Consider the following 12,692-nt stretch of genomic DNA (forward strand, 5'->3'; position numbering starts at 1 on the left):
TCTACTCTGAGAGACGGGAAACATTAAGGCCACAGCGCTTAGAGCCACTAAGTCTCCCACTTGTGTCCCTCTGTCCAGGAGCTGGAGCAGCTGCCTATAGCCTCTGTGTTCTTCTCTCTCTCCACATTGATCCAGCCCACCAGCCACCTTCGACCAACATTTCACTATTTTTCTCCCCTTCATTCTTGTGAGAAACGCACGGCATTGTGTCAACATGGTGATAGACCTTGCCCTTAAAATGTGTCAGTGATTACTAGTGCTTAGTGGTGGTTTTCAGTCAGTATCGATCTGCATGTGCATCATTTTACCGACTCAGTGAGGACAGGGTGGTTCACTTAGTGTGAATATTACTGTAGATCTATAGAAAACACAGTAAATCTGGAAAATCACTACAGGGGATTTGTTTGAATGCCAGAATTCATTCATTAATATTTGGGCCTAGGTAACTGAGGAGCTATGAAATATTACTGGAAGTGAACCCCATGTGTGGATGTTGAATCACCCACAATACTTTAGGGAATTGCAACGGAAATATGACGACAGGCTGCGCTGGCTGTTAATTCAGTTAGATGATGTCATATATATACGAGCCAGACAAACAGTATACACACTTCCTGAGTAAGCACATAACTTTGAAGAAACAATACCTCTCTGTCCAAACATGCAAAGATGTTGGTTAAATGCTGAGAGCAGGAATCGTGAAAAACATTGGATATCTGTGAATTTCAAACTGCTGTTCCTCTTGATACACTTGTTTGAAATAATCACAGTATCCTGTATGTACTTGTATATGACGATATTGATGTTTTTTTATAATTTAGTAGGTCGTTTGAACAAATGGCCCCTATTTTAATAAACAAGTGATTCAGTAATTTCTCAAGCATAACTGATAACAGTACTCTTTAGGTCTTTTGTGGTTGATCAAACCAAAAAGCAGAGTCTGAGGATGTCACTGAGAACCCTGGAAAACTGATGGGCATTTTTTCCTTTATCGATCAAACAACTGATCAACAAATGTAGAAAAGAATTGTGAAATAATGTGAACAAAACTGGATCCAAGGCCTGATGAAACGTCAAGAGATCATCAATGTTATTACAATGCTAACCACTGCGGTTGACATGTTTGTATTATCTCATTGAAATGTATTTACCTGGTTAGAATATGGTCAAACCTAGTTTGGTATAACCTCTGTTTGTCTTTTTATTTATTTATTCATTCATTTTTTTGACTTCTGAGAATAATACATGGACCTTGATTAAAAAATCTTGGTGCAGATCCAATTAACAATCCCCATCATGTTAATCTAATTTCATATTGGGTCTTTTGGGTTACTGAGGTGCAGTATCAGCAGTATTTTGGAAGGTTTTAAGGGGTCTACAGCTAAATGAGGTCATAATTGTTACTGCAGGTACTACATTACAACACTGAAATCAAGACTCTTATCTGCAGTGCTTAACTAGACCATGATCTCCAATTTCGCCCAGCACGATTTCCTCCACTAAAGCTCCTTGCTGCACCTAAACAAGGGATGCAAAACCCCCCACCTCACAGCCACGGTGTTCCTCCCAGCCTGTGGTCGCTGAGGGGTTAAACGTCATTCGGTTGTAGGAAGTGGGTGGTTGGAGCTGAGGATGGAGCGAAGCCCTGTGTGGCTTCCACAGATCATTTTACACGAGAGAGAGAGAGAGAGAGAGAGAGAGAGAGAGAGAAAGGAGGCAGCGTTACACCAGAGAGGAGCAGAGGGAGCACATCGTGTATCTGAGAGAGCTCGGAGAACAGAGGAGGCTGGGTTTTTTTTTACCGGAGGACGAAAAACAGCGATGTGATCAACCTGCTTTCTTTACCGGCGTGTGAATGCGAATATGTGCGCGCGCGCGTTTCAGTCGCTGCAGCTCCTCAGTGATCTCACCTTTTTTTAATGCACATACGCTGTGACAGCATGCGGGTGTCATATCATAATGGTGGTTCCTAGTTTCATGTGCATCCAGTGAAAGTCATGCATCCATGCACTGGAGCCTCCTCAGCACCATTCAGACCGCGATGCATGAGATCAGGCTGCTTGTGAACTCCGAGGCAGAGGACTCCTGCTGCCAAGTGGTTGGATCACCATCTGAGGATCGTTGTTGCTGAAGCAGTTGAAGGGATGACAGCAGTCGCATCGTCTGATCTGATGTGTAATCGGTGCAATGAGCTGCTCAGGTTTTGTTTTGAAGTGTGACTCGCACCGTGTTGTTGTTGTTGTGAGGACGAGTGTAAACTTGTGTTTAGTCTAACCTCGGGTGTGACAGTGTCTTATCTCTCAGCTGGACCTCAGCCCATGCACAACACGCTGATCCCACCGTGCAGCCTCCCGCTTATTCAGCAGATCCCACCACAGAGCAGCCCGGTCAGTAGTGTCCGTCTGTAGCTGCCAGCATGGGCTGTCAGCAGGGGAGGAGCACAGGAGTGAAAGCTCTGATCGAGTAGTTCGGTGGAGACATAGAGATCGTATTTCTATCAGGGAGCGCGGAGGTTCTCTATCTGTTTTTATTTCTGACGGTGAATCGCATATCGCCATTAGACGATGTTCCGGTACACCTCCTGAGTATTTGGGCTGAGTGGTAAATTGTGGAGACGCTGGGGTGCATTTGAAAGCCACGCGAGAGTGGGGCCGTCTTCTCGCGACGCCACCTGGAAACCACGGGAGCCAGGTGACCCCTCCAGACAGGTGTGACCCCGGACACGAGCCATGGATGATTCTGGGATCATCCGGAGACGGAGGCTGCAGGTGAGAACTCGGACTGGGCTCAACTGCCAATCACTGAGTATTGATAGATTAAGTATTGGATAATTTTCAAGATATTGTTATCATGTTTAAGTTTAAAGACTGATTTCTGCTCCTGAGCGAAGGTTGTGGTTTTAAACGGCAAATCTATTTTACAAATCAAATGTGGATCGATTGTGTTATACCTTCTCACTGTGCCTGAGCGATGCATATATTGATTTATACTAGAACTTTGTTATACTGCTATTGATAATTGATATTGTTTTGTCAGCTAGCCTTAGCCAGAACTCATTTGTTTGACTTGTGTGTCATTAAGAAAGAAAAAGCTAGCATGTCTATCCCCAATATCAGCTTTCATGCCATTTTCACAATTAACAGCACATACTCTTAAAATGAGATTAACAGTGATAGTGTGGTTCTATATAAGAGGAATATAAGAAAGTTCAAGTAATACACTTTTAGGTTTGGATACAGGAAGGTGCCCAGTCAGTTAATTCAGTTGACTGCACAAACATAATATTGTTGGCCTAATTTTAATTGAAACACATGTTTCTGGTAAAGTAGTGGCAAATCCTGACAAATCATGTCACTTTATCACATTAAAGTTCAAAATATCTAAATACCATAAACACGGTTTTCTTATTCATTTGGTGTATAGTTAGCAATAGTTTAAAGGTAAATTAAAGAGACACAGTGGCTATCAGGGTAGAAAAATCAATGATGGTAGACAACTCAACCCTAGTTTTAGGTATACAAAGCCTTTATAAGACATGTTGTCTCAAAAGCAACACTATAAATGCAGTGGGTGACAGATCTGTGTGTAGATTGTTTTATATTCACAATAATATATGTACAAGTCTAATGACCATGTCATATGTTGAGTGTGGGTTGCTCAAAGGAGATGGTGAGAGTGGATGGAGTAGATTATTCTATTGCATTTGCATGATAGTCAATTAGCACACATCTCTTACATTATGACAGCCACAGGAAGGCTCTGGTAATAGCTTCCTTCGAGACCTTCGCCTGTATGGTGGGCGCGTGCATAAATGAATCGATGAGGCAGACGAAGCTCAGTGTGCGGGGCCATTGTCTGCCTGTCCTTCTCTGCTTCCTTGTGAATTCATTCACAGTACATTGTGCAAAGATACTCTGCTCTTGATGATTGCTCATCTTAAACTTTAGACATGTGTAATTGGAAGATTTCCAGTTACACATGTTGTTCACTTTTGAAAACACTGACAACACTCCCAGACTTCCAGTGGATTCAAGAAGACACAAGCTCTTAAGATAAATGTCTGTCTTTGATGGAGTTTATGGAGGGGACAGTTTCATTTTAAGGCATACAAGACTATCTGTTACCTCTACCACCAGCCCTACGTTTGTTTATTTTCTCCCTCTTCTGTATCTCTGTGACATTTAAACTGTTGCTTTTGATAATCCTTGTCTCTTTGTAGCTGTTAGTAGCACAGGGAGAAATACAGTTGTTTTGTTCAGTCTGTCTATGATATTTGCGTGTGCAGGTAGCCTTGTATTTGTGTGTAATTCACAGGTAAGTCCTTATTATGTGCTGAGGACGTTGAGTCACTTTGCTGAGCTCTGTAGTCCTCATGATAGAAAGATTTCCTCAGAAGTTAATTGCAGCTGAATTTCAGATGTGGACATGTCGACAGCGTCAGTGGAATTGCAGAGAAGGGTAGTCTGGCAGGGGAGACAGGAGATGGTTTTGATGTGAACATAGAGATTGAAGGTAATGTACAGTGTATGCAGAGACACAGCAGAGACACAGCAGGACATACACCCACACTGTTGCTAGATGGACTCTGGATCCAACTTAAGACAGGAACACACGGACACACAAAAAGACTCCCTGCACTTACAAGAAGATCACACTGCTGAGTCAAACTCCACTTTTGATTTTAGTCAGATCTTAAGTGCATGTTAATGAGTGTGTCCATCCATTCAGTTGATTGTACAGAGGCTGCACTGAACATCTCGTTTTGTGTGTGTGTGTGTGTTTGTGCACAACATTCATGCACAGTATATGTACATATCAAATTGACTCCCACCCTCTGCCCCTACTCTCCATTTCCATTGAAGTGGTCGATATCCATATCTCAGACAGCAGCGCTCTAAATGCTGAGGATGTGGCACAGTTGTCAGGCCCATTAACAGGACTAATGGTGGCCTAACAGCCTTGTGTGCCCTCAGGGAGCAAGACCAACCACCAGCAGCAGGACGGGCTGAAAGGGCTTGAGGCCAGACGAGGGTAAAATGGGTTTGAGGGAGGCAGAAAAGTCTAGAGGCTGCAGGCAGCAGCTGTGGGCTACAGTGCACCCCAATTTAAGTAGCTATTACCGTATCTGGATTTCTTTGCTGCCGAGATCTACTTTCACACCAGAGAGACAGAGGATGGAGGCAAAGGAGTGTGTGTGTCTGTGTGTGTTTCATGTGTATTGTTCATCTATGAGGGTGAGCTTCAACTAAAGTAAGCAGAGTATCATTCAAATCTTTTAAAGTTGATTCTAAAGGTACATTTTGCATTGAAGAAAAATACTATGTCATGGCAAAAGTGCAGATTTAAATTAAAAAGTAACCAGAATGGCACTTGAGAGTTCAGACCTCTGCCAAGGCCAAACAGTCCTCTTATGAAAACACATTTAAATTCACTAGATCCAGATTTTTATTTGGATCTGTACATAGTCTTCTGTCAGTCCCCCTAAACATGCCTGATTTATCTTAGTTTTGTAGTAATCCGTCCAGTAGTTTTTGCATAATCCTTCTAACAAACATATACAGATGAAAAAATAACCTCCTTGACAATTTTATTTTCCAAATGACCCTCCCTTTGTTTCTTGAAACCCAGGTTAAATAAAAACTAAATCATCTGGATTAACTATGAAAGTCATGATCTCACCATTCAGTCTTTTTAGTTTGGCTCTGTGGAATGAGAGTGTGTCACTGATAACAATCATTTACATCTCAAGTGAAGGAGTGTGGGGAGCAACTGCACAAAACCCATATGCTCATGCATTGACACACACAAGTCAAACTGTGTCTCATCCCTCTCTCAGTGTAGAGTAACACACACACACACACACACATGCAGGCATAATTTGTCCAATATTTTGTCCTTGGCAGGTTGCCCATTTCCAATATGCTAAGCACAAGGGATAAGAGTGTGATCACTGCAAAAGATCCAACTCTCCTTGCCAAGCCCTGTCACTCACTGCCATGCCCACTGCTTTGTTCTGCCTCATCTCATTCCTCAGATGTCTGTATTATTCAGAAAGGGTCGTTTTTGTACTGCGAGAGCAAAGTGTACATCAAAGCCACTGATCTGGGCCAGAATGAATTTGAGAATAGCTTTAGATATTTGAACTACTTTCTCTGGGTTTGAATTATCATGCCGGACGCCTATAAAGCATCAAAAGCCTGTGTCCAACCTAATCCACAAAAATGGACAAGATGGGAAAAAATAGCACTTATTAAAGTCTGTAACTAGATCAAGTGTTACAAGAAAGTGATAAAGGTTAAGAGAGTCAGTTGCACATTATATTGAGACATTCTATAATTTTAAACCTCAGCGTAATGAACGGTGAGTTCAGATGTTTTAAATGAATCTTGAAGGCTGGTCGGCCATTAAACTGAAGAATACACTGTGTGACATTTGCCTTGCAATCTGCTGTCAGCTTTGGCAGACGTAACACAGCAGAAGCCTCATGACTTGGCCCAGAGCAGCAGCATATTAACATTTTTTCTTTTCTTCGGTTTCCAGTTGGACTTCGCTTTGTGCCTGGGTAAACATAAACCAAAAGGACAAAAAAAAATATATGCAACATCCTTTCTTCACTTGTCAGGCAGAGAAAGTTGTCTAATATTTTCATCTATTTTGAATGACTGGGAATCATTTGCAATAGAGGTTATGCACAATAGATTAAATGTGCCAAGGACATGTTTGTAGGTACACGTATACATCCGTGAGTTTGAGTCAACAGTGCAATGTGTCTTCAAATCCACCTAAATTATGTTTGAGGTTTTTTTATTTGAGCATGTCTTGTGTCAAACTCCACTGAGCCTTAATATAATGGCGGAGCCTTATAACCATAGGGCAGTTTCAGTCTGGGGTTTTTTTGACTTGGAAAAGTATTATCACTCAGCTGTGATATCCCTTCAGTGATACTGCAGTGGTCAGGTGTGAGGACAAAGTAGGACACACTTGGCATTCACAAGTATAATCGTAAAGACAGGAAATGTTGAGGAGTCACTTCACAGATCAGCCAGGCTTGCAATTACTGTTATTATCATATCACATTAGAATATCTAAATGTTCTAAATCTTATAATACACCGTTTATGTAACAGTGAGTATTACTGAGAACTTTCATGGGTTGTCATGGTCACTTGAGCTCAGGTAAATATTTTTCTAAAAAAAGCTGGAGTGACCAGTAACATGGCAACCAAAAGTGAAGTGGCCCTCCCGTTGACAGCCACAATGAGAGGGAGCAGGTGCTGAGGCTCTATCCAATAGCCACCTCTATGGCCTGGCTCTGTCTAAGAAGTGCCTATCAGGATACGGTGTGATAATTAGTGAGCTCAACAGGCCCTGCTCTACAGTTTGATCTATGCACAAACAGAAATGGAAGGGCAAACAGTTTTGTAGTTTTAAGGGCGAGTATTGAATGTATAACTCTGAAGTCAAATGGCAATTAATCACATTTTCTAAAATATAGAGCCCTTCATTCCTTTGCCAAGATTCTGTACTCGTGTGATTATTGCACTAATGCTGAGCTTTCTAAAGACGGTGTTCATCATCGATGATCACAGTGATGCAGCCTCGCAGTGTTTCTGCTGCTCTTTTGTCTCCCCTTAGCTTTATATTAAGTGTGAATATTTACGCCTCACAGTGCTGGAAAGTTTTGGTTAGTGAGCTTGTTTTGAGATGAGAGCTCCAGCTGTCAAGTCATGTATCATCAGCTCGGCTTTGTTTGGGTTTTGTAATGCCTGTTTACTTATGCAAAGACAAAGGAGAGACAGAGAGAGAGAAAGTGATGGAGAGAGAGAGTGCACTCGTTTAACAGGATGAAATTCTTCTCTGGAAAACCAACTGCAGTCTTATATTTTTCCTTATATCTTTGTTCAATTTCACCTTCTGACACTGCTGTGGTTCTTCACTGTGATTTGTTTTTATTTCACATGGCTCTGTTTCATCAAGCCTGAGTAAAAAAAAAAATGGTGATATCCCCTTAGAGGAGACACTGGACTGTAGAAAATGGCTTAATAATCAGGCAGACTGTAGGTAACCTGATCTTACTTAGGCCAAGTGTTAAATGGGAATCAAATTGGGAATAAATGGGCAACAAGCAGAACACAGATCCATCCCAGCAGTTCCTAATCACATCAGAGTCCTTGCTGTTGTAACCCAGTGTCATAAATATAGCAGCAACATTTTGAAATTGACTTTGGCTCCGTTCAACCTGCTGTTTTCTCAGAGCTCTGACGTCTCTGAGCACTTAGAAGGGATCAGTTTACAAACTGCCTCCTACTCGCACTATACAACAAAGCAGAAATAATCACAAAATGATTTGTAATGATTTGTTCTGTCTTTGTGTGTTTTTCTGTATCGCATGCCAATGTTGATGCGAATAATATTGCTATGGTGTGTTTTTAACCATGAGAGAAATGATCCTTAATGAGGACTTTGTTATTCAGCGTGACCACAATGGCAGTCACAGTGTGTGCAAAGATGAATCAGTGTGATCAATAAATTGCATACAATTCTACTTATATTTTGAAGTCACGTCTTTTGTCTGTGTGTGAAATACTGCATAGTCTTCAGGCCTTTAGAAATCAGTAAAATGATAAATTATGGAAAACTCACTCTTATATTAACAATAAAAGCATAATCTGTAACAAGGAGGACACAAAAACATATTATACATATTGCGAGACATAAATCTTGTTTAATGTATCTGCCCTCTCTGCTTCTCTTCTCTCGTTTCTCACCAGAAGGATCTGCCTCTGCCCCGAAAAAGTAGCAGGTAAGTTCATGTTTACACGTTTTTTCCTCTATTATGCACGTGTATATATATTGTATATAATATAATATATATATTATGTATGTGGTATTAAATTAATTTCCACTACTAATGGAATTCATGGATTTTAGTGGGACTTTGAAAGTTGTATTCCAGATGGAAAAGTCAAAAAATGATCAGTATCAAGGAAGATGGGTCATTTCATGTGATTTGGAAACATTTATAACATATATATATATATAACTATAACCGTTTTTCTACTTATGGCCACAATATACAACTAAACTGTTTTCTGAGCTGAAACATACAGTCACAGACGGAATGAAATGTTTAGACTTTGGAATGTTTCCATCTTTACAGTACGTCATGGTTATGATTTAGTGTTCAGTGGGAGTCTTGTCCTCAGACGGCAGCGTGTTCCAGCTTTGTGTGAGACCTTTCTCACTCGGAGTGTCTCAGTCGGAACAATCTGTTGCACCAGTCAGACGTGCAATGAACATTCAGCAGCAGGGGACGAGTGCTGTGACCTCAGTTCCCAATGTGTTTCTGGGAAAGTGGGGAGGTAGAGGAAGGAGATCTGAGCAAGACATGATGTGTAATGTACAGTGAATAGATGTAGTGTTGTTTGTTGTTTTATGGCAGCAAAGAACAATATAGTCAATAAATCACCTTTACAATTAGTATTGAAGATGCTGACCTACTTTTTTACAGTAAGGCCTAAAAACCTTTTCTTAATATCACATTAATTAAAGACATTTTAAGTTTATGACACTAGGTGGTGAAGACTTGGTTTTGGTTTTCAATGGTTTGTCTTTTAACTTGTCTAGTAGAGTACAGAGGCAGCAAACACAATTTCTCTTCCATTACTCGGTCAAATCTGAACACAGATAGAAATTCAAAGAGTCAATCCAGAATTTCTCTGATGATACTTAAGTTTTTGAGTTTAGGCTAAAAACAGTTGTAGTCTGCAACAAACCTAACAGCCAACAGGCACCATTTAACCAGCGGCACATTTACAGTAACAGTAACTTTGAATTGTAACCTTTTGTTTGAAAGTGTTTTCTAAAGGAAATCATGTAAATCAGGAGCAGAGAGTTTGAGGAGGACGTCCTCTCATGCCTCATCTCAGCTACTCACCATGCTCTTGAATTAAATCATTCATGGACATTTCTTCAAAAACTCAACGTTACAGCCAGACATTAACATTCTGAAACAGCTTCACAAAAACATGATTGGCTTCATGGAAACAAAGCGAGAGATACAGTTGGCTTCTCCACAAAGATGGATTACATTTAGTGACTGAATTAGAGGCCCCGGGAGTCATTTTCTGTGCCATTTAGGAATGAGTGGGACTGAATGATCCTCTGAGATTCGACGAAACTGATTAAAATATCCTCATTTGTGGTACATGCACATGAAAGCGCTCAGTCTTAACAATTAGAGCTGCAAAATGTGAAATATATGAAAAGACTGGTGTTGTTTTAATGAGTCTCTGTCCATGGTTCTGAAATCCACAGTGTCTTTCACTGCTTTACCCATATTCCTCCAATAATAATAATAATAATAATAATAATAATACATTTTATTTCACAGAGCCTCTCTATACACCAGAGGGCACCATCCAATACAAACAATACACTTTTTACCTCTACATTGATGTTGAAAGAAGGTCTTAATTTTAAATATGTTGTCTTCAAATGTTTACATATAGCAGCATTAATGTTGGATTTGGAAAGTAGTTCCTCCTGCTGCGTCATGAATCAGTGCAGAATTTGTTCCAAGTCAGCTCAACATGCATCTGAATATGAATATGGAGGAGGTTGCACATAAAAAGTCTAAGATTTGATCACCAGAATTTTAGGCCTTAAAAAGTCTTAAATATGTTGAAATGCTACGTACTATGTCCTGAATACATTTAGGTAGGTTAGTTATGTTAATGTTGATTTAATGCCCCTTCCATCATGCTGAAGGCAAATATTTTGGCGGTATGCTTAATTTATAAAGTCTCTGTGTGTTGTAGTTCTTTTTTTTACAATGATACAGCGACATCATATTGATCAATACAATTAATCTCTGCACATTGTCTGTGGGAAACACTATGGATACCAACTATCTCTGCCTGTTTCCTGTTTTTGTTCAATTTGAGCAAAATATAAAACTCTGTCATCTGTCTCTTTAACATATAAACTGTTATTGGTACACAGAGACTGTTGGCAGTTCAGGGTGTTGTAAATATGAAGCATGGCTTTAATTTCCCGTGTATGAATTTTTATTTCATTTATTTCTTTGTATTTGTGTGTGAAGTTGTCTACTCAGTATTCTGCACACGTCACGCTCTGGCAGAGGTACTGTCTGGCAGAAGTACCCTGATGATGCTTCTTATACATGCCTGGGATATTTATTGTGCATGTGTGTGTGTATCCCGTGTGTTATTACAATTTACAGCCTTACTCCAATCGCCTTTGTGAGTGTGTGTGCTCCCGTGTGCAGTGTGAGTGTGTGTCCCTGACTGCTGTCATCGGGTGTGTTTTGCCCATGACCTCTGACCCCGTGTGGCAGCGTGGCAGATGTCACAGCATGACATAGAGGAGACACTGGAGCTGGAGGCTCTCAGCCAACACTCCCCGCTCACCCTTTGCCTGGTGCCTCCTGTGGGTGGAGCTGCATTCTCTTTTTTACTTAGCGTGTAAAATAAACAATGGCGTTAGAATGAGAATGGAAAATAATTAACAAGCAAGTTAATAAATGTTTGAAACCATTTAAGGTTGAATATTCTGCTGTGAAAGACAGACAGAGAAAAAAACCAACTCCTATAAATACACACAAGGCTTTCTATATGATATCATGCTGCTCATCCCTGTCTGGGACCCCCCCTGCTGTGTGCCAGTGATATCACCACCCTCATCCTCCTGCACCCCCCCTCCCCCTCCCCCTCGTCTCCTCTCTGCCATGTATATTTTATCCATCCAGACTCCCACATTAGAGACGGCATCCATTATTGAATTACTCCCCTCAGCACTACTGTGCAACTGTCACCCCACGTCAGCTTTAACATTTGGTGGGATTGTTTCAAAGGGAAGGAGGAAGGGCGTGCACATATGCACGCACAAACGCACACGGAGACATTACATCTCTTGGACGGGCATTACAGAAGCAGCTCCTATGATATGTAGGACAATGCTGGAGTTCGTCCAATATGGCGTTTATAATGGGACAAACACAACCATATGTCTCTGTACATTTCAAAGGATAAGATTTATGAAATTCTATATTTTCTTACTAGTGATAAATCCCATGAAAACCAACAGAGCGTTAGTCTGTTTCTCAGTACTTGTCCCCTACTATACCCCGGCTATAGCACTCAGCTCCTACTGAACATGTACACGTATGTAAATCTTTAAACACAGGACAGAAACACAGCTTCAATTATTTAAAGGCTTCGTAAAAACAGCATTTGCTCTTTTTTTAATTAAATGTTTGCTATAAAGGAAACATCCATCAAATTCCAGAAATCTCTGCCTGTCTGTGGAATGCATATCTTGAGAACCATTTATCTTATCGGCTTCATATATATATATATATATAGTGTATATGTGTATTGTTAATGAAGTGCAGTGTCGAATTTGGTCTGATTTGGACACGTGACATTTTCAATATTAATAAACGACCAGCGCTCTGTAGCAGTGGCGGCTGGGACTCATCAATGTAAGTGACATTGTCGATCATGACAACAGCAGGTTTACAACGATTGATACATGTGTCAAGCTTTTTGAGGCATTTTATAAAATATAAAAGCAGTTTTGTTTGGAACAAATGGGCTCTCAGTAGATTCCATAATGTACTGATAGAATAATCCAATGAGATTTATTGACAATAATAAAAATATACAAGAT

The 12,692-nt window shown here is 40.5% G+C and overlaps 1 protein-coding gene across 2 annotated transcripts in view; it reads left to right on the top strand.

Moving 5' to 3' along the window:
* Positions 1 to 1,658: 1,658 nt before the first annotated feature.
* Positions 1,659 to 12,692, top strand: part of LOC109627699 (microtubule-associated serine/threonine-protein kinase 1-like) — a 58,010-nt gene continuing 46,976 nt past the window's right edge. The window contains exons 1-2 of one of the 2 annotated variants that reach the window (XM_020084444.2): positions 1,659 to 2,768; positions 8,771 to 8,802. In XM_020084444.2, coding sequence (XP_019940003.1) covers positions 2,730 to 2,768; positions 8,771 to 8,802 — 71 coding nt within the window. In that variant the 5' untranslated portion in view covers positions 1,659 to 2,729. The remainder of the gene's footprint in view (positions 2,769 to 8,770; positions 8,803 to 12,692) is intronic. The other variant, XM_020084445.2, reaches the window with a different exon arrangement.

Source organism: Paralichthys olivaceus, chromosome 8 (genome assembly GCF_024713975.1).
Source record: "Paralichthys olivaceus isolate ysfri-2021 chromosome 8, ASM2471397v2, whole genome shotgun sequence".
Taxonomy (NCBI): Eukaryota; Metazoa; Chordata; class Actinopteri; order Pleuronectiformes; family Paralichthyidae; genus Paralichthys; species Paralichthys olivaceus.